The following is a 27,540-nucleotide window of genomic DNA, read 5'->3' as shown; positions in this document are numbered from 1 at the left end:
CACGCCCGGCTCCGCTCCGTACGCCTTGTACACGCGTGGCTCCGCTCCGTACGCATCGTACACACCCAGCTCCGCTCCGTACGCCTCGTACACGCGCGGCTCCGCTCCGTACGCCTCGTACACGCCCGGCTCCACACGCCTCGTACACGCCCGGCTCCGCTCCGCACGCCTCGCACACGCGCGGCTCCGCTCCGCATGCCTCGTACACGCGCAGCTTGCTAAGCAAGCATCGTACACGCGCGGCTCTGCTCCGTACACCTCGCACACACGCGGCTCTGCTCCGTACACCTCGTACACACGCGGCTCCGCTCCGTACACCTCGTACACACGCGGCTCCGCTCCGTACACCTCGTACACACGCGGCTCCGCTCCGTACACCTCGTACACACGCGGCTCCGCTCCGTACACCTCGTACACACGCGGCTCCGCTCCGTACACCTCGTACACACGCGGCTCCGCTCCGTACACCTCGTACACACGCGGCTCCGCTCCGTACACCTCGTACACACGCGGCTCCGCTCCGTACACCTCGTACACATGCGGCTCCGCTCCGTACACCTCGTACACATGCGGCTCTGCTCCGTACACCTCATACACACACAGCTCTGCTCCGTACACCTCGTACACAGGGCTCCGCTCCGTACCTCGTACACGCGCGGCTCTGCTCCGTACACCTCGTACACACACGGTTCTGCTCCGTACACCTCGTACACACGCGGCTCTGCTCCGTACGCATCGTAGACGCCCGGCTCCGCTCCGTACGCCTCGTACGCGCCCGGCTCCGCAAGCCTCGTACACGCGCGGCTCCGCACGCCTCGTACACGCCCGGCTCCGCACGCCTCGTACACGCCCAGCTCCGCTCCGCACGCCTCGTACACGCGCGGCTCCGCTCGCCTCGTACACGCGCAGCTTGCTCCGCACGCCTCGTACACACACGGCTCCGCACACCTCGTACACACGCGGCTCCATTCCGTACACCTCGTACACACGTGGCTCCGCTCCGTACACCTCGTACACACGCGGCTCCGCTCCGTACACACGCGGCTCTGCTCCGTACACCTCGTACACACGCGGCTCTGCTCCGTACACACGCGGCTCTGCTCCGTACACCTCGTACACACACGGCTCTGCTCCGTACACCTCGTACACGCGGCTCCGCTCCGTACACCTCGTACACACGCGGCTCCGCTCCGTACACCTCGTACACACGCGGCTCTGCTTCGTACACCTCGTACACACGCGGCTCTGCTCCGTACACCTCGTACACACACGGCTCTGCTCCGTACACCTCGTACACGCGGCTCCGCTCCGTACACCTCGTACACGCGGCTCCGCTCCGTACACCTCGTACACACGCGGCTCTGCTCCGTACACCTCGTACACGCGCGGCTCCGCTCCGTACACCTCGTACACACGCGGCTCCGCTCCGTACACCTCGTACACACGCGGCTCCGCTCCGTACACCTCGTACACACGCGGCTCTGCTCCGTACACCTCGTACACACACGGCTCTGCTCCGTACACCTCGTACACGCGGCTCCGCTCCGTACACCTCGTACACACGCGGCTCCGCTCCGTACACCTCGTACACACGCGGCTCCGCTCCGTACACCTCGTACACACGCGGCTCCGCTCCGTACACCTCGTACACACGCGGCTCCGCTCCGTACACCACGTACACACGCGGCTCTGCTACATCCACACTGTAAACCCCTCCTGACCCCACACATAAACTTCAGCTCATCCAGCACCATGACAACCAGCACAGCAGAGTCCTGCATCCACTGAGGCCCCTGATCATGTGACCCCTGACTCCTCCCCTCCTGTGACCTCATCACAGCTCCTGTGCGCACAGAGCAGCCATATATGTGGTGGCGGCTCTGCAGGTGGAGGTATGTGGAGACCCCCCATTACTGGGCGCAGGGGGCATTAACCCCTTCAGCACCGAGACTCTTTTGGGGTCTTGTGTTGCCCCTTTATAAGAATCATAAGGTTTTTGTTCTGTTTCCTGTAATAGATACATACGACCCAACTATGGAGACAGGAAGGGAGGAAACGTATTGTTCTCATAGTACAGGACCCCTTTACTGCCCCCACAGTGTAATGCCCCCATTATGCCCCTTATGCAGGATGTATGATGCCCCCACACAGTGTAATGCCCCCATTATGCCCCTTATGCAGGATGTATGATGCCCCCCACAGTGTAATGCCCCCATTATGCCCCTTATACAGTATGTATGATGCCCCCACACAGTGTAATGCCCCTTATGCAGGATGTATGATGCCCCCACAGTGTAATGTCCCCATTATGCCCCTTATGCAGGATGTATGATGCCCCCACACAGTGTAATGCCCCCATTATGCCCCTTATACAGTATGTATGATGCCCCCCACAGTGTAATGCCCCCATTATGCCCCTTATGCAGTATGTGTGATGTCCCCACACAGTGTAATGCCCCCATTATGCCCCTTATACAGTATGTATGATGCCCCCACACAGTGTAATGCCCCCATTATGCCCCTTATGCAGGATGTATGATACCCCCACACAGTGTAATGCCCCCATTATGCCCCTTATGCAGGATGTATGATGCCCCCCACAGTGTAATGCCCCCATTATGCCCCTTATGCAGGATGTATGATACCCCCACACAGTGTAATGCCCCCATTATGCCCCTTATGCAGGACGTATGATGCCCCCCATAGTGTAATGCCCCCATTATGCCCCTTATGCAGGATGTATGATGCCCCCCCACAGTGTAATGCCCCCATTATGCCCCTTATGCATTATGAATGATGCCCCCACACAGTGTAATGCCCCCATTATGCCCCTTATGCAGGATGTATGATGCCCCCACACTGTGTAAAGCCCCCATTATGCCCCTTATGCAGGATGTATGATGCCCCCACACTGTGTAAAGCCCCCATTATGCCCCTTATGCAGGATGTATGATGCCCCCACACAGTGTAATGCCCCCATTATGCCCCTTATGCAGGATGTATGATCCCCCCACACAGTGTAATGCCCCCATTATGCCCCTTATGCAGGATGTATGATGCCCCCACACAGTGTAATGCCCCCATTATGCCCCTTATGCAGGATGTATGATGCCCCCACACAGTGTAATGCCCCCATTATGCCCCTTATGCAGGATGTATGATGCCCCCACACAGTGTAAAGCCCCCATTATGCCCCTTATGCAGGATGTATGATGCCCCCACACAGTGTAATGCCCCCATTATGCCCCTTATGCAGGATGTATGATACCCCACACAGTGTAATGCCCCCATTATGCCCCTTATGCAGGATGTATGATGCCCCCACACAGTGTAATGCCCCCATTATGCCCCTTATGCAGGATGTATGATGCCCCCACACAGTGTAATGCCCCCATTATGCCCCTTATGCAGGATGTATGATACCCCCACACAGTGTAATGCCCCCATTATGCCCCTTATGCAGGATGTATGATGCCCCCCACAGTGTAATGCCCCCATTATGCCCCTTATGCAGGATGTATGATACCCCCACACAGTGTAATGCCCCCATTATGCCCCTTATGCAGGATGTATAATGCCCCCATTATGCCCCTTATGGAGTATGTATGATACCCTCAAACAGTATAATATTCCCACAGTGCCATAATCCCCCCACACACAGTATAATCAGTGGTGTAACTAGGGTCTGATGGGCCCCGGTGCAAAGATTTCGACTGACCCTCCCCTCCTCCTTCATCCTGATATGTCCCCTATCTTGGTATATATATCCCCCGTTTAATGTATAGAAAAAAAATTACCTATAAGGCTATGTGCCCACGATGCAGAAATGAAGCAGAAAATTTCCGCTTCATTTCTGCATCTCCTTGCCTGGAAAAACACATGCGGAATTTGACACGTTTTTCGCACGTTTTGCACATGCGGAATTGCCTTGCGTTTTCTAATGCATTGTAGATGGCAATTCCACATGCGTAAGCGCACAAATAATGGACAAGCTGCTGATTTTTGAACGCATCAAAAACGCTGCGGAAAAATCCACAGCATGGGCATTGAAAGTGCAGAATTCCATTGGGGACCATGGGAGGATTAGCAAGCGTTTCCCGAGCGTTTACACTGCAAAAATTCCGCAGCATAAACGCTTGAAAAACGCATCGTGGGCACGGACCCCTAGGCTGCGTGCTCACTATGCATTTTTCAAGCGTTTTTGCCGCAGAATTTCCGCAGCCAAAACACTTAAAAAACGCTTGGTAATACGTGCCCATGGTCTCCCATGATAATCCTGATTTGCTGTGCACATGCTGCGGAAATTTCCGCTGCGGATTATCATTGCGGAAAAGTATGCAGCATGTCCATTAATTTTGCAAACACGCAGCGTAATCGCCGCCATTGACTTGCATTGGACCGCTTGACATCCGCATCACTGCATCTGCACATGCGGATATCACACGGTTCAATGTGCGGATGGTACCCGGGTCTGGAGGAGAGGAGACTCTCCTCCAGACCCGGGTACCATAGAACCTGTTAAAAAAAGGATTTAAAATAAAAAAAAAAAAAAAGATTCTACTTACCTTCCGATGTCCTCCCGGTGTTTTCTCCCCTCATTCTGGTCTGCTGTATGGGTCGCGTTGTTGTGAAGGACCTGCCATGACGTTATTGAGTCATGTGACCTGTCACATGACTCAATGACGTCATCGCAGGTCCTTCACACCACCGCGAGCCGCCCAAGACACCGGACGGAGCAGACAAAACACCGGGAGGACATCGGAAGGAAAGTATAATCTTTTTTATTTTTTACCATTCTTATTCTTTTTTTTTTTTAACTAACTTGGTCACACTACTATCCATGCCGGTTGCATGGATTTATATAGTGTGAACAAGTTGTCAAGCACTTTTCCAAGTGATGCTAAAATCGCTTGGAAAGCGCTTGATAACCTGCATGCAGAAATTCATGCAAAAACATTTGAGAAACGCTTCTACCTGGCGGGAAAAACGCATGTAAAAACCGCACGCCTTTTTCCTGCCAGGGAGAAGCGGAAAAAATATGCAGCATTTCTGCATCGTGGGCACATAGCCTTATACTATAGTCCTCCATATAGTATAATGCACAGCCCATAGTCCTCCATATAGTATAATGCACAGCCCATAGTCCTCCATATAGTATAATGCACAGCCCATAGTCCTCCATATAGTATAATGCACAGCCCATAGTCCTCCATATAGCATAATGCACAGCCCATAGTCCTCCATATAGTATAATGCACAGCCCATAGTCCTCCATATAGTATAATGCACAGCCCATAGTCCTCCATATAGTATAATGCACAGCCCATAGTCCTCCATATAGTATAATGCACAGCCCATAGTCCTCCATATAGTATAATGCACAGCCCATAGTCCTCCATATAGTGTAATGCACAGCCCATAGTCGTGCATGTAGTGTAATGCACAGCCCATAGTCGTGCATGTAGTGTAATGCACAGCCCATAGTCGTGCATGTAGTGTAATGCACAGCCCATAGTTGTGCATGTAGTGTAATGCACAGCCCATAGTCGTGCATGTAGTGTAATGCACAGCCCATAGTCCTCCATGTAGCGTAATGCACAGCCCACAGTCGTGCATGTAGCGTAATGCACAGCCCACAGTCGTGCATGTAGCGTAATGCACAGCCCACAGTCGTGCATGTAGTACTATGGCCTAGGGTACCATGTACTCACTGATTTAAAAAAAAACCAACACATTATACTCACCTTCACTCTGTCGCGCTGCATATTTTTATGGAGCTGGCTTCAGCGTGCAAGCGACGGGAGCATATGATGTCACTTCCATGCGCCTCTAGTCACGTGTACGCTGACTTCATCTGATGGCCTCTGGTCGGCAGCGTGTATTGTGGCACACGGATAAGATGGGAGTGAGGTAGTAGGGGTCAATGAGAATCTGGGAGGGGCTGGGATATTCAAGGAAAGTAGGGAGCTGGGTAGGTGTAATAAATGTGCTAATAATATTAAATTTCTGCTGGCAAATGCAAGAAGTCTCGCAAACAAAATGAATGAACTGGAGACTCTTATATCGGTCACAAAATACGATATGGTGGGTATTACGGAAACCTAGCTGGATGAAAGCCATGACTGTGTGACAAACATGGAGGGATATACTACATTTTGGGATATAGTCAGCAGTGAGGTGCTGCAGTGATCTGTACTAGGACCGATTCTTTTTAACCTCTTTATTAATGACCTTGGGGATGGGATTGAGAGTAAAGTGTCAGTTTTTGCTGACGACATCAAACTGTAGAATATTAAAATCTGATCTTGACATTATGATATTGCAGAACGATCTGGATAAGATGACTGAATTGATTAACACTTGGCGGATGAGGTTTAATGTAGAGTAATGCAACTAAGTCGGAGTAATTCTATTGCTGCATATACATTATATGGGAGTATACTTGGGACTACAGAACAGGAGAAGGACTTGGGTATTCTGGGTACAAGTAAGCTGAGCAGCAGTACTTAATGTCAAGCAGCAGCCGCAAAAGCAAACAAGACTGTAGGATGTATAAAAAGATAAGGAAGGTTGAACTGGATGCACCTAGGTCTTTATTCAACCTACATTACTATGTTGGTATGAATGTGTGTCCAAGGACACACATCTAGCTGAAACAGTGGCTAGAATTGGCTAGGCCCGGTCGTAGCGGTGACCACGGTTATTAAGCCTCTAGATAAAATACTCCCACAGTACCTACAGCATATACAGTTACAGAAAATAAAAGGGATTAACAAGAGAACTTACTACACCGATCGCAGAGACGATTCAGTTTAGCTGAAGGAGAGCACTTCAAATGGCCATTTTGTGAATGGGGGTTCCTGCATACATGATGTGTATCTCTCATACATGGGCCAGGTTGTGGGCTGGTCTCAGCACTTCATGATTTTATGGAATCCCCAACTTATGTGATTACGCCTCTCTGGATGATCGCAGAAGTTGTAGATTGACATCATATTTTCCATCAGGATTTTATTTTTACTTAGAGACCAAAAATGGCATAGCTGTTGTCAGTTATGTGGCCACTGTGCATTTATGGCTCATTGGCAGAGGGGCTACAGTTATGAGAAAATATGTATCCTTTTCTCTGGCTAGCCCATGTGCTGGAAATGTATTTCTCATTAATATTGGATTTATGTATATTCCAATATTCTATATTTTCATTCGGAGACATCCTGACTGCTGAAACTGTGCTGATGAAAGGAATGTGTATGCTGGGTGACCATGGCTATTTCTAAAGAGTGTAAGATATCCCTTTTATCCTTGATAGACCTTTTCCTGTCTGAACAGATAGGTTAATCTGCACTCTTTGTCTATGCACAATACACATCCTCATAGTCTTTTCCCTACAAGAAGCTCTTGCATGTTAATTAAGCTGATTCACTGTTCGGCCACATTCAATTTCCTACTGGTATTAGTTTCTTGTCTAAGTCTTGGAGACTGTCAGCTGTTTGTCTTACTGGAAAACCTTGTGAGGTGTCTACTTTAATCTTCTTACTTCACAAGGGACTGCCTGCATGTTGATTAGGCTGGTTCACTTCACACTATAGGTAACACTGTTCAACAAGGGTTTTGTTTCCGGCATGAAATTGGGTGAATCTTATCGGAATTGTCATGCTGAGAAATAACTTCAGAATTGCTCTATCACGTAAGATTTTTGAGAAAAATGCAATTATGTATGCATTGAATACTGTCAAATTCGTGGTGGCATGTGATATTCCGAATTCAAAAGTCAGCAACAGCAATCAAGTTTAGAAATGTTTTGCCATTGATTTTCTTTATAATCACTGTCCGATAATTCACAGGCAAGATTCCAACAATAGTCACCCAGCATCGCATGTAAAAAACGCATGCTTTTTTCCTGCCAGGGAGATGTGGAAAAAATATGCAGCATTTCTGCATCGTGGGCACTTAGCCTTACTATCATTTACTAGCTCTTGGATTTGTGGGCCAATGAAAACACCCTCTTTTATCTTGGCATCACTGATGCATGGAAACTTCTGTCGCAAGTAAGCAAAGACTTCAGTTTGCTTGTTCATTGCTTTGACAAAGTTCTTCATTAATCCCAGTTTGATGTGCAAAGGTGGAAGGAATATCATCTTTTCATCTACCAATGGTTCGTGTTTAACATTCTTCTGCCCTGGAATAAATTTATTGCGTAGTGGCCAGTCCTTCCTGATATAATGCGAGTCTCTTGCGCGACTGTCCCATTCCCAAAGGAAACAACAGTACTTAGTGTATCCCATCTGTAAACCTAATAAAATTGCAACTACCTTGAGATCACCACATATATTCCATTTGTACCTTGAGTATTGAATGTGCATCTGCATATTCTCATAGGTCTCCTTCATACTGATCGACATGTCCGATAGGTATCGAAGAGTAGACATTGCCATTGTGTAGCAAGACAGCCTTAAAACTTAAGGCCAATGAATCAATGAACAGTCGCCATTCCCTTGGGTCATGGTCAACTCCAAGGACAGAAAACAATCCAGTAATATCACTGCAAAAAGTGAGACAGTCAGGTTGACTGAAATATTTGGTTAAATCTTCATGACGACTGCAAAATACTGAAATTTCTTTACCTGGCTGCAACAGATTCCACCCTTGCAACCTTGATCCAAGAAGTTCTGCCTGACTCTTTGATAAAACCAAATCTCTGACCAGATCGTTGAGTCTTGCTTGAGATATTAAACGTGGAGCAGTTGATATTGATGGTTCGAAATCTGAATCAGCAGCAGGTTCCATCTCTAATGAATCAACCATCATTTCATCGCCCTCTTCTATTCTCCACACCGGCGGTGGTTTTGGAACTGGCAGACTTTCATCGTGCGCCACTGGTCTAATTGCAGAAGCAAGCTTGGGATATTCAATAGACCTCCTGTTCTTAGAAGGAAAAACCAGATACATTCGTCATGAAGAAGTAACAATCGGTTATATGGTCCTTCTGCTCCCTCCCGATCATTGGAATGACAAACGGCATCTATGGTCGCACACCCTTCAGCCAAGACCTCAAACTCGTAGCGCAAGATGAGCAGCATATATGAGTAGCCCTTGCTCTGTCTTGGTCACAAATTTTGCATCCAAAATATAACTCCTATGCCTTCTTAACAACTGCAGTTATACTCCTTTTCTGGGCTTTAAGGGTATAATCTCCACATGTATAACAAAAGAGATCACTACTATTGCGACATTGATGCGACATTCTACAACTCATTACTTATTAAACAGTTTTGCTCCTTATGAAATTTTCTCAAAACAGAAGAAACTCATGAAGATTACAGCGTCGTTACTGCTGTTATTATATAATGCTACTTGGAAATAGACCAAAGTCTGACAGTTGTGTCTGGACGTGCCTGAGAGTGCACAACTAATGCAGTGCATGATTGGACAGGACTTAAGTGCTGTATATTATAATAAAGAGAGTCCATATTATGAATTCCATTGGTTATTTCTACAAAAAATACACTTCTGAAATAAAAAGTTTAATATAAGTGCCAATTTATTATGCACTATGTACTGTCATAATCGTAAAATTAAAAGATCTCGGGAATGGTATATGCTACAGAAATTCTGATTTACATTTCTGAAATCAGCGCCTCAAAATACATGGACAACATGTTTTAAAACAGGAAACAGAAAAAAAGCTACAATTTGTTGACCAGTGTAATTTGTACTATCCTCCACCTAAGAGTGTCTGATCAGATTGCAAATGACAGAGGGAAGGAGGGAGGCGATTAACTTCAGAGATTTTTTATATTTTCTATGACATATCCAGAAAAAAAAAAACACTGTACATGGAGACATTAGCTTCAAATCACTCCTGTGTTGGTGTTCTTACAAGCAAACTTTTATACATGAGATCTAATTTGATAAAAAGATTACAGCCGGGGAAAGATGGAAAACTTCCATATAGATGACTAGTGGTGATGTAGTCAGTGAAGGACTCTGGCCAAATATGTTTCTGGAGTTATAGTAGAAGATGTCATCCTCATCATGAAGTAGTTATTTCTCCTGTCACGTGTAATGAATATCTCCTGTAGTATTGCTAATGCCGATTCCAATGTCGGTAAATGATACAAGAATTAGCGTTATGGAAGATAAGTCTATGAGAAACGTGTTCAGCTGCAGACTCCGAGGAAGAAACTGCTTGTTGTCTGTGGCCTAAAATATATAGGTTTCATTAGTACATGACAGGGTAAAAGCAGAATGTTGTAAACTAATAAGAATACCATTGCTGCTTGGGTCCCCCACCAGTCTCTGTATTTCCTGTGTACTTCAGATTTCTACAGCTAATCAGTTGGCTAAGCAGTGGTCAAATTAACCAGTGATTGGGAGCATGGAGGAGATGTCTTTTTCTGCAATTCAACTTATGTTCAAATCCATACAAGACTAGAGAATACAACATCTACACCTTCTATCTCCTGATATATTTCCCTTATTGTGTCCAGTAATTGTATTATTACACGGAATTCTTTATGATGTTCCATCGTCTCATTGTCTTCCTATTTAGGTCACTACAATATCAGATCCTCTCAGTGGACATCTTCTATATTGACAGAATTTTTGTGAATCACCCATCAAGGATGGATATTGACAGAGACAAGATGGTGGAGAGGATATTACACCTCACCCTAGAGATCCTCTTCCGGCTTACTGGAGAGGTGAGAGATTCTGATGACGTCACATTACATCATTCTTATCTATGGGAATAACAGATGGACAGAACTGGAGAGGTGAGGACTCTGGAAATGTATGTAGTGAGATTTATTAATGTGTCTTTCCATAACCAGGATTACATAGTAGTGAAGAAGACCTCTAGAGAGCGCTGTCAGGCCCCTGTGTCTGAGGGATGGGGAAGACCCCTGAGCCCAATCACAGGCCCTCCATCTCAAGCCTTGATACATGAGGACATCAATGACCAGAAGATCGTAGAACTCACCTATAAGATGATTGAGCTGCTGACTGGAGAGGTGACACTGCTGGGAATGCTGGGACATTATACAGTAACACTATGAAGGGATCGGGGGGGTGACTGTATCATTGTATGTGTCAGGTTCCTATAAGGTGTCAGGATGTCGCTGTCTATTTCTCCATGGAGGAGTGGGAGTATTTAGAAGGACACAAAGATCTGTACAAGGACGTCATGATGGAGGTTCCCCAGCCCCTCGCATCACCAGGTAATAGACAGGACTAAATACACACGGCCTATAATTATCTGTATGTAAAGAATGAATTCCGTCCCTGTATGTGTTTCTTCCAGATCTATCCAGTAAGAGGACAACACCAGAGAGATGTCCCTGTCCTCTTCTTCTACAGGACTGTAAACAAGAAGATCCCAAGGTTCCTCAGGATCATCAGGTAGATGGAGAGAATGTGTCATGAGATCTCCCCTATGATGTGTAGACGGCTGTGATGGTCTTGTTTTATCCACCAGTATTATATGTTTTATACTTGTGTAATGAGAACGGTGGAGATGGCAGGATTAGAGCTGATCATAGATGTGACTTCTCATCTGTTTGTGACTTTTACAATATTTGTTTCAGGGTGAAGATCAGACCCATATTAATACCACAGAGACATATGTGAGGGGTGATGAGCGGTGTAAAGAGGAGATTCCTACATATGACTACCCAGGTGAGTAGTAACCACTAAATGCAGAGAAGTCACAGATTCTTCTCAGTCCCTGTCTGTGGCTGCTTTATCAGTGGTGCAGTCCGGCCGTATCACAATCGTGTGATCGCCATTTTGCCACTAGATCGCCATTTTGCCTCCATATGAAAAATGTTCTAATTACTTGGGGAAATTGTGAAAGCCCTTTTCTATGGAACTTACAATCTGAACGATCCACCTAAGCCCTGGGATTAGAAGATGCTGACCGTTACCTGCCCAGATGACAGCGTACGTAGAATGTGCTGACAAGTTAGAAAATCACTTGAAGAAAAATATTTTGATTGGCCTGTAAGAGAAAGCGGAGGGTAATGATGGTGTTGGCTTCCTAGATCCCTGATATCTTATTGGATGAATCTACCTTCTCTCCCTTCTGTGCTGCTGAATGTGCTCGTATGGTCCCTACAAGACCAGGTCCAGTCTTTGTGGCCAAACTTCACTTTTATGATCGACAACATTAAATGTGCAGTGAGGGCCAAGTGTGAATATCTGTACAATAACAGCAGAGTTTCCCTTTATCCTGAGTTTTCAATTTCTTTTCAAACCAACTAACTTCAAACAGGATTGTGATAAACTATACAAAAAACATTACACCTGTGCCATGATATATCTCTAAGCTGTGCGTGGCTGATGGCTGTAATATACATTTATTCCCGCCTGCAGGAGATGTGTTGGCTCCAGCCCTGGTTTCATGGATTCACTCCACGTCATAAATTCCATTATGTTTTCATTCCTAAGGAATTCAGATTACTGCACAATCTCTCCTGAAATGGGGGCGCTAATACTTTCTCTACTCTTCTCGTCAGAACTCATAGTAGCTCCAATGGCTCCACCATAAATGAGTGCAACTCCGTTTTAGTGTTGGAGTTCTCCCCTTATACATACGTTGTTGTTGGGGATGTAACATAGATTAAAAATTCATTTTTTTTCACAGGTTCCTTCGCACTCCGCAGCCAGTTTTGTGTTCCTATCTGGGCCCATTTTTCAAATCTGACGTGTGTCACTTTATATGGTGATAACTTTGGAATTCTTCACAAAGGATAATGGGAAACAAATGGACCTTACTAATTATTTTCCAGCTTATTTATTTATTTTACTCGCTTATATACTGTCATTAATTCCACAGCGCTTTACAGACATTATCGGCACTGTTCTCATTGGGGCTCACAATCTAAATTCCCTATCAGGATGTCTTTGGAGTGTGGGAGGAAACCGGACAACCTGGAGGAAACCCACACAAACACAGGGAGAACATATAAACTCCTTTGTTGTCATTGGTGGGATTTGAACCCAGGACCCCAGCGCTGCAAGGCTGCAATTCTATAGTCAAAGTATTGTCTGATCTCATCAGACAGTGCTCACAAAGGTGAACACCACCAAATTACAAGTAAACAATTAGGAAAGGGAAAAGGGTGTGAGTAAAAGTGAAATTCTTTATTAAATAATAATATTAAAACCTAGTAAATCATACATCCCATTAGGGATGTATCATGGATCATGATTATATAAATGGAGTCCTGATCCACTAAATTACTGATAGTCAGACGGTGAATCAAATTATTAATAAAATAAGCCCCTAGCCAATGTCCCTTAGAATTGATGGCTGGGTTTATGCTTATAAAATGAATGCCATAGATTATATCAAGGGTGTGCTGAATTATGATATTATCCTCAGCCAGGAGAGATTTTATTAAATAAAGGATCAATTTGCCTGTGTGAATTCAATAGTAAAAAATTCTCCTAGCCCGTTGGATACACTCCCCATATTATAAAGTGACTTCAAAAGTGTGGCCGGTCTGATAGATATAAGTGTAATGAGCCCTTGTACAGAGGTTATCAGGGTACACTATTGCACCTGTCACACAATCTGTGTAATGGATCCTTAATAATTCCACTCGCATCTCCAGTAGTGCTGTCAGCAGTGAAATAACTCCAGCAATATAACAGACTTAGCCAGCTTAAGAGCACAAGCGGCTCAGCTATGCCACTGACAGTCTCTCACACGCTGTCTGCACAAGAATTGACGGTCAGCAGGAGAAGCAAGCGATCCCACTAAGTCACGATCTCCTGGTTGTGCAGGAGATCCAACACGCTTTCTGCCGATTTAGATATCAGATGCGGCTAGCATATGCCACTATCGGCCTCTCCCACGCTGTCAACACGTCTGTGGGTATGATCAGCGTGAGAGACAATTTCAACTATGTCAACAGTCTGTCAGATCTAACAGAGCTGACAGCTAAAACGGGGTAAATCTGGTTTTATGCAGCACTCTATAGTGCGGTCAAATATGGCATAATACTGTCTGATGAAACTATCAGGAGTCGTCCCTGACACGCGTTTCGCCGGGGGTTCCGGATTTTTCTAAGGCTGCAGTGCTAACCACAGAGCCACCGTGCTGCCCATGGTGGCTCTTGATCCCACAATCCCCTATATACGGTTGTACACTACTGTCTGATCACATGGCAGGTTAAGAAGGAAAGGAGCGCCATTTAGCTATTTGAATGCAGATCTTGCTGGAATAGTTTGCAGACATAATGTATTGGGGGAGCTGTTCATGGTCACCTGGAAGATCAAAAGATGGCCACCACGAACAGGTTTGGCGCTATCTCCTCTGTTTTATAGAGCCCAGGGATTGGTTGGCTCAACATTCTTTAACCCCTCTACATGGATCTGGAGTTACACAGAGACCCCCAGGCTTGGGCCACGGTGTTACCTGCTGTTCTGTGGAGTGAGATGGGAAGAAGAATAGTCAGGTAGCCGGGTCAGAACCAGGAGAGCAGAGAAAATACAAAATCACACAAGAGTAGTCAGTAAACGGACCGGGGTCACAACAGGAAACAAATACACAAGCCGGGAGCTGATCAGAGGACTGACCCAGAGGAGAACAAGGCTGTATCTGGCAGCTTCCGGCAATATGCTTCCAGCTTTAGTAGGGTGTGGTGCTTTCCAGTTGGCTGAAGCAGGGAGCAGATTACTCCAGCTGGACAGCACACACACCCATACTGCCAGACTGGAGGGTACTACTGGTCCCAGGCTCCCTAATCTTAGTGGCTGGACAGAGCCTGCGCCGCCCAGAGCTTCTGGTTCTGACGTCTCCTTCATCACCAGCGCCGTCTGCAGAATGAATATCTGTAGGTAGTGATTCACCACACCATCCTTTTGGTATGCAAACAGTTTATTTCACATATGGTGATTCAGACATAAGCGCTGACCTAAAAAGGTGCAGGGATATGCGACACATATCAATTTTAACGTTTCGACCCTGTCAGTCTTATTCGTAATGTCGCTGTGAAAAAAGAGAAACAATACATAAATGTGAAGACACATATACATATTTACATGTATACAGAAATTATATACATGAGCCTTTCATATGCTCATCATGAATGTACTTGTAATTGTGCGACAATCTTCAGCGGCTTCTAGGACATCCGTCCTGCAGGTAAGTATTGCTGATATTCTGGCCACATGGTAAGTCATTGGTAAAAAGATGGGACAATGGAAGCAAAAAGATTAATGATTAAGTGGAGGAGCAAAGGAGCCGGAGGAGGGCCAAGGAGAAGAATGATAGAGCTTAGGTGGTAAAGAAGTTGGGTATCAGGGCAGAGACATAAGGAAAATGGGTCACCAAATAGATGCGTATAAAGTTATGTTAGGTATGGGGTAGAGACATATGAGGAATATAGGTCCCCACTCAGATAAGTAATAAAGCTTTATTAGTAACAGGGCAGAGACATATAGGGAGTACAGGTCCCCAAACAGATCAGTATAGAGGCATGTGGCCAGTTGGCTTGCCTGACGGCTCAAAATGTGCTGGGTGGGTACCTTTAATGGAGCTGTGAATAGGCGCTCCCGCACCTTCATCTTGTGCATCTGTCTCTTGTTGCGGTTGGAGGGTTTATGTATGTTTCCGTGATTACCGCCAGACCGTAAGTGCGTGCGCTCAAACTCTCCCCCCCTTGCGTCACAGGCAGGTGATGTGGCAGGGAGAGTGGGTCTGTTGGGGCGGGCCTGTCCTCCCGTATGGCTGTGTCACATGTGTAGCATATCCATGGCGTCTGGTGAAGACTGCGCATGCGCGTTAGGCTATATGCGATAGTTCTGTTATGGTAATTTTTTTAGAGAGGATTAACGCTGGCAGGTAGGCTTATTATTCCTGCAGCAAGTGGGACAGTATCCTCACACTGTCAGGGAAAGTGAATGTACAAAGTATGCATAATGATTCACTACGCTGGAATAAGGCTGGAGATATACTAATGAGATAAAATATACAAATTTATTAGTATTGGTTTAAAATACATTACAAAAGTAAAATCCGGGGTGTAAAGAGGATAAAATATAGCCTGTTGGAGATACGGTCAAATGTGGAGGGTAGAGTGGTGGGATAGTAATTTTCCTCCTGTATTTCAGATAATTTGTCCGGTTGAGGTTGAGGTTAAGGTCCTGGTAGTAGTTTCTTTCCTAGTTAGAAGACAAATGGTTTAGAATGTGGTGTGAAGATAGCAGGAGTAACCGATCTTACCTGCTGGTGTTGGTGTATTTTCTCGGTGGTAGAGAAAGCTAAAATATTGAAAATTAGTTAATTCCAAAATTATGTCTACAGGTAAGGGTTTGGTGGTGCCACACCTACCTGGAAGAAAAAGAGGATGTTGGTAGATAGCTTTTTAGGAAGCGAGTTACTATTGTCCAAGTGGTCTTTTTGATCCGGTGACTTAGAGAATCAAAGAAACCATATAGGTAAGGTAAAATAGGTTAGAATAAAGAACATATAATTTTATTAGGAATTGTAACTTTTAATTAAATCAATTACCTCAGGAAAGAGTCCAGGGATGACTTGGAGAGAAAAGTGCTTATTATGGCACGTTCGTGGTGTAATCCATTTTAAACTGATAAAATATACAAATGTTTTAGTATCTCATTAGTATATCTCCAGCCTTATTCCTGCGCTAGTGAATTATTATACATACTCAGTTCTGTTATGTTGTCATCATGGTGTATCGATGAGGGGCAAAAGTGAGGTTGATCTGGGTGGGGGAATAAATTTGTGCTGGTTGGGTCAATTGGTGCCGTGGATGAAAGGAATAATGGAGGGGGGGGGTGTAAGGAATGTATGGAGTCCTGTATGAAACTAAATAGTGTGAGGCCATGCCCCTTGTATGTAATTAGGTTTGCTAGAATGATATATGGGAGCTGTGTGTAAGAGGGTGAGGAGAAAGGGAGAGGGGAAGGGGTGGAGACGGAGATTCGAGGGGGAAGCCATGGGAGAGGGGAAGGGGGTTTCTGGAACTCACCTGGAGAGGAGGAATAGGAGAGGTTGTAGAGCTGATCTAGTGTGTCTGAAAAAAAGATAATCAAGTTAGCCAATCTATTTCATGGTTGAGACCCTCTGTCAGTGTCTTTTGGGTGTGTATCCAGCACCACTCCTGTTGTTTAAGGAGTTTAATATGGTTACCACCTCGTCTGGGTACTTGTTCGATCACCTGGAACCTGAGTTGTGATACTGCATGCCTGGCGCTGGAGAAATGATGGGATAGTGGTAACAAGGTTTTGCCGCAATGAATCGTGGATTTATGGCTGGCAATATGGTCCCTGATGTGTTGAGTAGTTTCCCCTACGAATAGTAGACAACATGGGCATTTGATTACATACACCATAAAGTCAGATTCTCTGCAGAATGAATGAAGACCGGTATGGTGAAAGAAGCAGACGTCGCAGCAGCAGATCTCAGAGGAGATGGGACACACCATTTGCAGAAGCCCTAATATGACAAAATGGCAGAAAACCAGAGCAGTAGAAATTCTCATAAAGTGACTCCATTTTGAATATTATAACCCTCAGTGAATTAATCTATAGGAGTAGTGACTATTTTGACTGCACAGCCACTTTCCGGAAATTAGCACACATTCGATGTTGGAGCGTGAAAATTGCAAATATACTATTTTATTGCCCAACACATAGTGCCCAGATTGTGCTCCAGGGGACACACACCATAAATTAAGTGGGTTCTTCTCACTATAGTAATGCCAAATACATGGGTGATAAATGTGGTTTGGGCACACTGCAAGGCTCAGAAGCGAGGGGGGCGATCTGACTTTGGGAGAGTGGATATTGCTGGATTGGTTTATGGAAGCCATGTTGATTCTCAAGAGCCTTTGAGCCACTAATAATGTGGAAACTTCTGTTTTTCCACTGACAGATGATGGACCTGAGTGGGGACTTGTTTATTTTAAGATGAGTTGAAGTTTTTATTGGTATTATTTTCACCTACATAACATTGTTTGGGGAGTTTGGATTCCATATTTGGGATCCGGAATGAACAAACAGTTGAACACCACGCTCTACTGGTTAATCCTATGAGGTTTTATATTAGGCTGTGAACTGTCATTGTCTTGGTAAATCATTCAATGTTTTACATAACTTGCCATTTCTACAGACACTTTAAGTAGAAATGTTCAAAAATATAAAATTCAAGGATATTTTATTCAAAAATAATTTGTTTTATTCTTTGCAGATGACTGTACCAGGATATCAGAGGGACAGCTGACATCTTCAATTTTTAAATCAGATGATCGTGAGATAACACAAAATACAATTGAAGTGAATGCCATTACTCCAGATATACCATCATCCCTTCACAGCAAAGATTTGTCATGTGATTCTTTAAAACAGGTCCTGTCTTCTGATTCATTACCGACTACTAAGGAAATTCATTGTCACAAAAGAGGCATTAAAAAACAAACTGCTCCTAAAGCAACAAAACCATTTTCACGTTCAGAATATGGAAATAGTCTTCTCAAAACGTCTTTTCTTAAACATCAAAAAACGTACACAGCAGAGAATAGATTTTTTTGTTTCAAGCAGGGGAAATGTTTTAACCAGAAATCAGATCTTGATGGTCACCAGAGAAGTCTCACGGGGGAGAAACCATTTTCATGTTTAGAATGTGGAAAATGCTTTACAGAGAAATCAAGTTTTATCAGACATCGGAGAACTCACACAGGGGAGAAGCCTTATTCCTGTTCAGAATGTGGAAAATGTTTTACAAGGAAATCAAATATTATCGTACATCAGAGAACCCACACAGGGGAGAAGCCTTTTTCCTGTTCAGAATGTGGAAAATGTTTTACAGGGAAATCAGATCTGAACAAACATCAGAGAACTCACACAGGGGAGAAACCATTTTCATGTTCAGAATGTGGGAAATGTTTTGCAAGTAAATCACATCATAATTCACATCAGAGAGCTCACACAGGGGAGAAGCCATTTTCATGTTCAGAATGTGGGAAATGTTTTACAGAGAAATCAAATCTTATCAAACATCAGAGAACTCACACAGGGGAGAAGCCTTTTTCATGTTCAGAATGTGGGAAACGTTTTGCAAAGAAATCAAATCTTGTCAAACATCAGAGAACTCACACAGGGGAGAAGCCATTTTCATGTTCAGAATGTGGAAAATGTTTTAACCAGAAAGCCAATCTTTATAGCCACCGGAGAACCCACACGGGAAAATGCCGCAACTACACCCAACTGGTCTCTGTATAGACTAAAAAGACCCTAGCTGCACAACTTAAAACACCACCTCAGATCTAACTTCGTAGTAAGCCATTGAGGGTTTTCTTGTACCTCCTGAGGAACCAGAGGGGAGGCCGCAACACACTGTCAACAAGTGGAAAGGAAAGTGTGAAGTAAGATACAAAAACTGTGGGTGAGAAACTAAAACACATTCATATAGGGCAAAGAAGTCAAGCTAAGGAGAATCAAAAATAAAAGGAACAAGTATAACCTCCCAGAAATCTAACTGTGGAAGAAGGAAAAGCTGCTGGAAGGGAAAGCAAACAGACGGAGAGGATAGTTTCACCTTTTTGGTGAAACTTACAAAATTCATCCTCACCCACAATTACTTTGAATTTGATAACCACATATATCTACAGGAGACTGGTACAGAAATAGGAAGTATAATGGCTTAACAGTATGCAAATTCTCATGACCAAGCTTGAATGTGACTTTTTGTCCTCAGGTTACATCAGGCCTCTGGCCTACTACCGTTACATTGACAATAGTTTAATCATCTGGACATATTCTGAGCAACATCTAAAGAAGTTGCTTGAACACTTTAATCAATTTCATCCCACCATCAACTTAACACTCAACTACTTCTGTACTGAAATTAACTTTTTGGACACCATCATTAAGTTACAGAACAATGAAATAGAGACGTCCATGTACCAGAAGCCAATTGACCGTCCAACATCCCCTAAATGGGTCAGTTTCCATATAAAACGCATAACCTCTATTGGCTACAGCCAGGCCATCCGATAATGTTGGATATGTTCCAACCCTATGGACAGAGGCAAACACCTTGGTGGCCTCAGAAACACCTTTTTGAACCAGGGCTACCACCAAACAACAATTGAAAACCAGATTGCAAGAGCCACCAGAATATCAAGGAATCATCTACATTTCAAAACTAAACAAGAAAGCAACCGGGTGCCTCTCGTAGTCACCTAAAATCCAAATCTGGAGGTGCTAATGGGAGCTTCATGGAAATTACAACCATTATTACAAAAAGATGCCCGATTACAATCTATATTTCCAGACCCCCCTCTTCTGTGATTTAGGCAGTCCTCTCCAACAGCTACAGGAACTTTTCCCTGCAGCCAGAAAAAATGTAAAACATGTCTATTTATAATGACCACTGACGAGATAAAGATTCCCAACCCGCATCAGGACCAAAAGATCCCAGGTACTTTCAGCTGCATTACATCTAATATAGTGTACTTAATTATATGTACCAAATGTTCAGCTGGGTTTTTGTGTGTAGGGAAGACAGGGCAAAAACTTAGAACAAGGATGAATTCTCATCGCCACCCAATAAAAGAAAAAAGAATAGATCTACCTGTGGCCAAACATTTTTTATCCCTGATCACAGCATCGTGGACATGAAATTATTTGTACTAAAATGTAGCTTCAAATCTTAGAGAGAGAAAAAAAATTTGGGAGTGCAATCTTATGACAATCTTTGACCTACTGTTACGGGTGTATCAGAGGTGACAGATAGTCGCCCTGCAGTTGGTTGCAGGAGATCTCTATGTTTGGCATTACAGACTCCTTCTTAGAGGAGAGGCTGTCTCTAAGACCCAGCGCCTACCTCCCTCTGGCTAATTAGCTCTCTGGCCTGGGTGTATAAATAACTGGTGTGTCTAAGAGGGAGGTGCCGGCTATATCCATTTCTACTTGTAAAGGCTCAGCAAGAGCAGTACTGCGTCCTCTCTGGAGCTTGAGGCCTAGTGCGCATTTATCTGGAGTTCGTCTAAAGCAGTGTTTCCCAAACTCCAGTCTTCACGGCCCCCACAAGTTTTCAGGATTTCCATAGTGTTGCACAGATGAGAGAATTCCTGATGCCTTGATGATACTTCCATCACCTGTGTAACACTAAGGAAATCCTGAAAACGTGACCTGTGGGGACCATGAGGTGGAGTTTGGGAAACACTGGTCTAAAGCTAAGAAATCTCCCCCTGTTTGTCTACCCTTGTTGTCTATAGAGTTTAGTGAGATCGACTAGTGCTCATCTCCTCCCTTCCCTATCCTTAGCCATATGCCAGCGAAAGCCAGAGTGAGGCACGCGTGCGGCGATTGGCGAGGAGCCAATATAGGGACGGTAGTTGAGACAAGTTGACACTAGACCAGACTAGGAGGTCTCCACTTCCCCCTTTCCCTAGTTTCTGGGCTCCCTTTCCCTCTTCCCTCTGTATTCACTTAGTCTTTCCCACACCTGGTGTGACATTATAGATGGCCGAGCACGTTTTGCAAAGAAAAAAAAAAGACAGAAAACTGATATTTTGCTTTTTTGTTTTTTTCTGTGTTTTTGAATGTGCACTTTTTTTTTTCTTTTCTCCCTTGGTATGGGGTCAGTTGCAGAGCGGCTACTCAGGCTGTTTCTGGAAGTGAATGACCTCCGCGGTGAGGTACAGCAGCAGCATCAGCGGTTACAAGTTGCCAATGGTAGGCTTGTCCAGCCTGAACCCAAGGTTGCCCTCCCTAACAGGTTTTCTGGAGGTAGGGACAAGTTTTTTGTATTCAAGGGGGCCTGCAAACTGTATTTTAAACTTCGTCCCTATTCCTCCGGAAATGAGGAACAACAGGTTGGAATTGTGATCTCTCTACTGCTGGGCGATCCTCATTCCTGAGCGTTTTCTTTTTCGCAGGACTTTTTGTCTCCTGTCTGTGGAGGGTTTTTTCGGGGCTCTGGCCCTTATCTATGATGACCCTGAGTCTAGGGAATGTCGCATTCAGCAGGGGAATCAGTCAGTGGAGACGTACAGTTCAGAATTCCGTAGATGAGCGATGGATTCCAAATGGAATGACTTAGCCCTTAAAAGTCAATTTTGTGAGGGGCTTACTGAAAGGTTGAAAGATGCCTTGGCAGTATATGAAACCCCTCAGTCCTTGGAGGCTGCCATGTCTTTGTCTATACTTCTTGAAAGACGCCTTCGGGATAGACGGGTGAGACCACCTTCTCTGGGGTCTTGTTGGGGTTGTGTACCTCCTTGGGGATCGGTCTGGGGGTGATCCAGTACTGGGGGAAGTTGAGGAACCCATGCAGTTAGGGGGTGTCTCTGCATCATACATCTCCCTGCAGATTCGCAAGCAAAAAGGCATATGGTTTTTTTTGTGTGGGACAAAGACATTTTGTCGGGACCTGTCCTTCAATTCCTAAACAAAAGGAGACTCGATTAACTCTTGGTAGTCTGGAGTTGGATAAACAAAGGGTGCATTTATGGTCAAACTGCAGTTCCCGCTTTGTCCTGACAGCAGAGGTGGTGCTAGAGAGCAAAGCCGAGAAAATTTCTGTGTTTGTTGACAGTGGAGCCGGAGTCAGCATGTTGGATGCTGAGTTTGTGAAAACTCATGGTCTTGCTTGCTGTACTTTAGATAAATCTATTCCATTTCCGCAATTGACTCGGCGCCACTTGCACAGAAAGCATTTACTCAGATTGTACATAATGTAAAACTGAGGGTGGGGTCAGTTCATTGTGAAATAATCCTGTGCTATGTCCTGGACAATCTTCCCACACCGATTTCTCTTGGGTATCCCTTGGCTTGTTAAACCCGTTGGTGGATTGGCAAACCAGAGAGATTATTGAATGGGGAGATTACTGCCATGAGAACTGTTTAGATATTTCCCTTGCTACTGTCTCTACGGAAATATAACCTGCTTTTCTGTCTGGTTTTGAGGACGTTTTTTCTGAGTTTCAGGATTTGCCTCCTCATCTTGCTTATGACTGTCCTATTAACCTGACCCCGGAAGCTAAACTACCGAAGTCCAGTCTCTATAATCTTTCTGGCTCTGAGAGACAAGCCATGAAGGAATTCATTACGGAAAGTCTGGAGAAGGGACTTATCAGACCCTCATCTTCGCCTGTGGTGGCAGGGTTCTTTGTGAAGAAAAAAGATGGCGGTCTACGTCCCTGTTTTTTAATTTTCAGGAATTAAATCAAATTACCATCCGTGATCCATACCATCTTCCTCTGATTCCTGATTTGTTCAGCCAGGTTGTGGGAGCTGTGTGGAGGTTTATGCGTCGGATGTCGGGGTTGGAGCTGTGTTGTCTCAGGGTTTGTCCCCTGGTAACTGGTGTCCATGCGCCTTCTTTTCTAAAAAATTGTCTTTGGCTGAGAAAAGTTACGACGTGGGTAATAGGGAACTTTAGACAATAAAATTAGCATTCGAGGAATGGCGACATTGGTTGGTCCCTGTTTTTTACTAGGTTCAATTTTGTTGTCACTTTTTGTCAAAAATGTCAAGGCTGATGCTTTGTCTAGGAGCTTCCCTGGTGGTGGTGACCATGAGAACCCTGCCCTGATATTACCAAAAGGGGTAGTCCTTTCGGCACTTTATCCTGAACTGGAGGGTGAGGTGTTGGAGGCAAAGGGGGACGCCGCTGCCTCCTGCCCTTCAGAGAAGTTATTTGTACCATCTGATCTGCGCCGCAAAGTAATTAAGGAACATCATAACTCTTTGCTTGCTGGGCATCCAGGTGGTAAGGCAACCGTGGACCTCCTCACTCTTCGTTTTTGGTGGCCGGGGTTGAATCGGGATGTGTTTGAACACGTAGATACTTGTAGTATTTGTGCGTGTTCCAAGGTTTCGCATACCCGTCCGTCTAGTACTCTTCCTCCGCTACCTATCCTAGTAGGCCATGGACACATTTGTCCATGGATTTTATTACTGACCTACCAGTTTCTGCAGGCAAAATGGTGTTTTTGGTGGTGGTAGATAGGTTTAGCATAATGATTCACTTTGTTGCATTGCCTGCACTTGTAAATGCCAAAACATTTACTTCGGTGGTCATAGATGAGATTGGTTCGCTCATTCCACACCTCTTTTCCTGAGATACCCGGTCCGGAGTGTTCATAGGCTACTAGTACAAGGGGGGTACTGTCACGGGTGTATCAGAAGTGACAGACAGTCGCCCTGCAGTTGGTTGCAGGAGATCTCTGTTTGGCCTTGCAGACATCTTCTTAGAGGAGAGGCTGTCTCTAGGACCTAGCGGCTACCTCCCTCTGGCTAATTAGCTTTCTGGCCTGGGTGTATAAATATCTGGTGTGTCTGAGCTTCCCTGGTGGTGGTGACCATGAGAACCCTGCCCTGATATTACCAAAAGGGGTAGTCATTTCGGCACTTTATCCTGAACTGGAGGGTGAGGTGTTGGAGGCAAAGGGGGACGCCGCTGCCTCCTGCCCTTCAGAGAAGTTATTTGTACCATCTGATCTGCGCCGCAAAGTAATTAAGGAACATCATAACTCTTTGCTTGCTGGGCATCCAGGTGGTAAGGCAACCGTGGACCTCCTCACTCTTCGTTTTTGGTGGCCGGGGTTGAATCGGGATGTGTTTGAACACGTAGATACTTGTAGTATTTGTGCGTGTTCCAAGGTTTCGCATACCCGTCCGTCTAGTACTCTTCCTCCGCTACCTATCCTAGTAGGCCATGGACACATTTGTCCATGGATTTTATTACTGACCTACCAGTTTCTGCAGGCAAAATGGTGTTTTTGGTGGTGGTAGATAGGTTTAGCATAATGATTCACTTTGTTGCATTGCCTGCACTTGTAAATGCCAAAACATTTACTTCGGTGGTCATAGATGAGATTGGTTCGCTCATTCCACACCTCTTTTCCTGAGATACCCGGTCCGGAGTGTTCATAGGCTACTAGTACAAGGGGGGTACTGTCACGGGTGTATCAGAAGTGACAGACAGTCGCCCTGCAGTTGGTTGCAGGAGATCTCTGTTTGGCCTTGCAGACATCTTCTTAGAGGAGAGGCTGTCTCTAGGACCTAGCGGCTACCTCCCTCTGGCTAATTAGCTTTCTGGCCTGGGTGTATAAATATCTGGTGTGTCTGAGCGGGAGGTGCCGGCTATATTCATTTCTACTTGTGAAGGCTTAGCAAGAGCAGTACTGCGTCATCTCTGGAGCTTGAGGCCGAGTGCCCATTTGTCTGGAGTTCGTCTAAAGCTAAGCAATCTCCCCCATGTTTGTCTATCCTTGTTTTCTATAGAGTTTAGTGAGATCGACTAGTGCTCATCTCCTCCCTTCCCTAGCCTTTGCCATACGGCAGGGAAAGCCAGGGTGAGGCACGCATGCGGCGATTGGCGAGGAGCCAATATTGTGACGGTAGTTGAGACAGGGTGACCCTAGACCAGACTAGGAGGTCTCCACTTTCCCTAGTGTCTGGGCTCCGTTTCCCTCTTCCCTCTGTGTTCACTTAGTCTTTCCCACATCTGGCGTGACACATACTCAGAGCAGCAATAAATGTATGTATATCGCATGGATTTATGTCTTTCTACATCAACTAAGGAATGTGCTCCTCAGAACATTTTGGGACCATCACAATCATGGACCAGACCACAATCACAGGACAATTAAACTTTCACACTCCTTATCTATGAACTGTGCCAATATTTACGGCCACAACTGCTTCTCCCTCTCCAATACTGATAGTTCTGCTTCATGTCACGCGTCTTATCTATTGCATTATTCCTGTGCCCTGCTGTGTATGACTATGTGGCTATTCAAATTGTGTTATAGTATGCCTGATGAAGATACCTGAGTAGTCTTGAAAGCTTGCAATTTGTTACCATCTTTTCAGTTAGCCATTAAAAGGTATCAACCACTGAGGACTCTCAAATCTTAATATTTTTCTATCTACTGGCTAACACGATACAGTGATATATATTTTTCCTAAAATTTTTGCTAAACTTGAGAAATGTGTTTTTTCTGTTCAGGAAATTTCATTCATGGGTTTCATTTTATCGGCTGATGGGTTTAAGATGGATCCAGGGAAGGTTTTTATGTTGTTATGGTTTTCATCCCCATTTTGGTGAGTTTTCTAAGATAAGTTCTGAATCTCCTGGGGTGGAGGTCGCCATATAGAAACATGGGGATGTTACTTGGGTTGAAAAAAAACCTAGGTCCATCAAGTTCACCCTTTTTCCACCAATTATAAATTTTTGTCTCTAAATTATCTATAACCCACAATGTTATATGTACTGAGGAAGTCATCCAGCCCTTTTTTTTAAATTTGGTAGTGTTTACCATTACTACCTCTTATGGTAGAGTGTTCCACAGTATGACTGTTCTAACTGTAAAGAACCCTTTCCTGTTTGCCGAAATGGCCATTCTTCCACCTGCAGTAAGTGCCCCTTAGTCCTTAGTATGGTCTATGGATGGAATAATAGAGAGGATATGATTGGCGAGCACTCTGTCACAGCTGAGGTGCAGATGTAATGGGCATGGGCTGCAATAGTTCAAATATGATTCATCCCACACTCGGGAGGTGAAGATGCAAAAATTCATTATTAACATAAGAAATTAAGAAATAAAAGTATCAAATCAATCGTGGATGGCGACAATACAAGACGTTTCGGCCTATTAGTTGGCCTTAATCATTTTGGTCGCTACTGTAAAAAAGAACAGCCTTGTTTAGGTCATACCATAATTATGGCTTTCTGCATGGACATGGACAATGATCCCCTCAAAACATGAATTGTATATCTCGAATAGCAGTGGTAGTAATACTTCCTTATATCTCTTATATACTTCCACTGGAAGACCATCTGTTCCCAGTGCTTTATCGTTGGACATTGAGCTCAGTGCCCATTCTAGATCTTGTATATCAAGTGATTCATCTAATAAATTCTGAGAGTCTAAGGAAAGGACCGGAAGCTTTAGAAACTGCTTCTTCCTTCCTGCATCTGCAATGTTACCTGATTCAGCATGTCCGGAGCTGCTTTCAGCCTGTTTTGTACAGCCGGCATTGGATCTCTAATTATCGCATTCTCTGCATCTCCCAACTCCTGAAACACCAATTGCTCCTGCTGCTTAGTATGGGATTTAGCTGCTGAGATTTATTTTGGAAATATTCCTCTAAGGTCGGCCTTCATGGCTTCCCATACATATAAAATAGAAGTTGTATTTTTTTTTAATCACAAGATTCTCTATTTACCCTTCAATTTTCCCTTAAAAGTCTATGATTTGCATCCAAAAGGGGTTTAATTTCCCTGTGGCTCAGGGGCATGGCCTGGCCGGACATGTGAGCGGATGTGCGGCAGAAGAACTCCGGGGATAAGTAACGGATGGAGTCATCCAAGATGGTGCTGGCGCTTCTTCAGCAGGTACAAGAGTGGAAAAGTCGGTGGCTGCAGGCACAGCACTTAGGCTGGCTTTGCTCGAGTTCCAGGCTCGGAAGCCTAGACCGGCAATGAGGCACATATACAAATTACTGAGGAATCTAACCGCTTCTCTGCGCGCTCAGAGGAATTTTATAATACTG

General features: G+C 44.9%; 1 protein-coding gene across 1 annotated transcript; it reads left to right on the top strand.

Moving 5' to 3' along the window:
- Positions 1 to 1,816: 1,816 nt before the first annotated feature.
- LOC141220321 (uncharacterized) lies at positions 1,817 to 23,582 on the top strand. The gene is made up of 7 exons (XM_073666270.1): positions 1,817 to 1,892; positions 10,553 to 10,703; positions 10,833 to 11,012; positions 11,096 to 11,219; positions 11,303 to 11,400; positions 11,586 to 11,676; positions 18,221 to 23,582. Exons 1-7 carry the CDS (start codon positions 1,867 to 1,869, stop codon positions 19,249 to 19,251), a joined length of 1,701 nt encoding a protein of 566 aa, XP_073522371.1. The 5' UTR covers positions 1,817 to 1,866; the 3' UTR covers positions 19,252 to 23,582.
- Positions 23,583 to 27,540: the final 3,958 nt, after the last annotated feature.

The sequence above is a fragment of the Phyllobates terribilis genome, unplaced genomic scaffold (assembly GCF_046119375.1).
Source record: "Phyllobates terribilis strain yellow unplaced genomic scaffold, ASM4611937v1 Scaffold_280__1_contigs__length_2496652, whole genome shotgun sequence".
Taxonomy (NCBI): Eukaryota; Metazoa; Chordata; class Amphibia; order Anura; family Dendrobatidae; genus Phyllobates; species Phyllobates terribilis.
Note: the sequence above shows the minus strand (reverse complement) of the source record. Positions and strands in the feature narration are given on the sequence as shown.

Coding starts and splice junctions, on each gene's coding strand:
- LOC141220321 (XM_073666270.1), top strand. CDS start 1,867: ATGTGGTGGCGGCTCTGCAGGTGGAG. Junction 1,893..10,552: donor TGGCGGCTCTGCAGGTGGAG/GTATGTGGAGAC, acceptor CTTCCTATTTAG/GTCACTACAATATCAGATCC. Junction 11,220..11,302: donor CCAGCCCCTCGCATCACCAG/GTAATAGACAGG, acceptor TGTTTCTTCCAG/ATCTATCCAGTAAGAGGACA.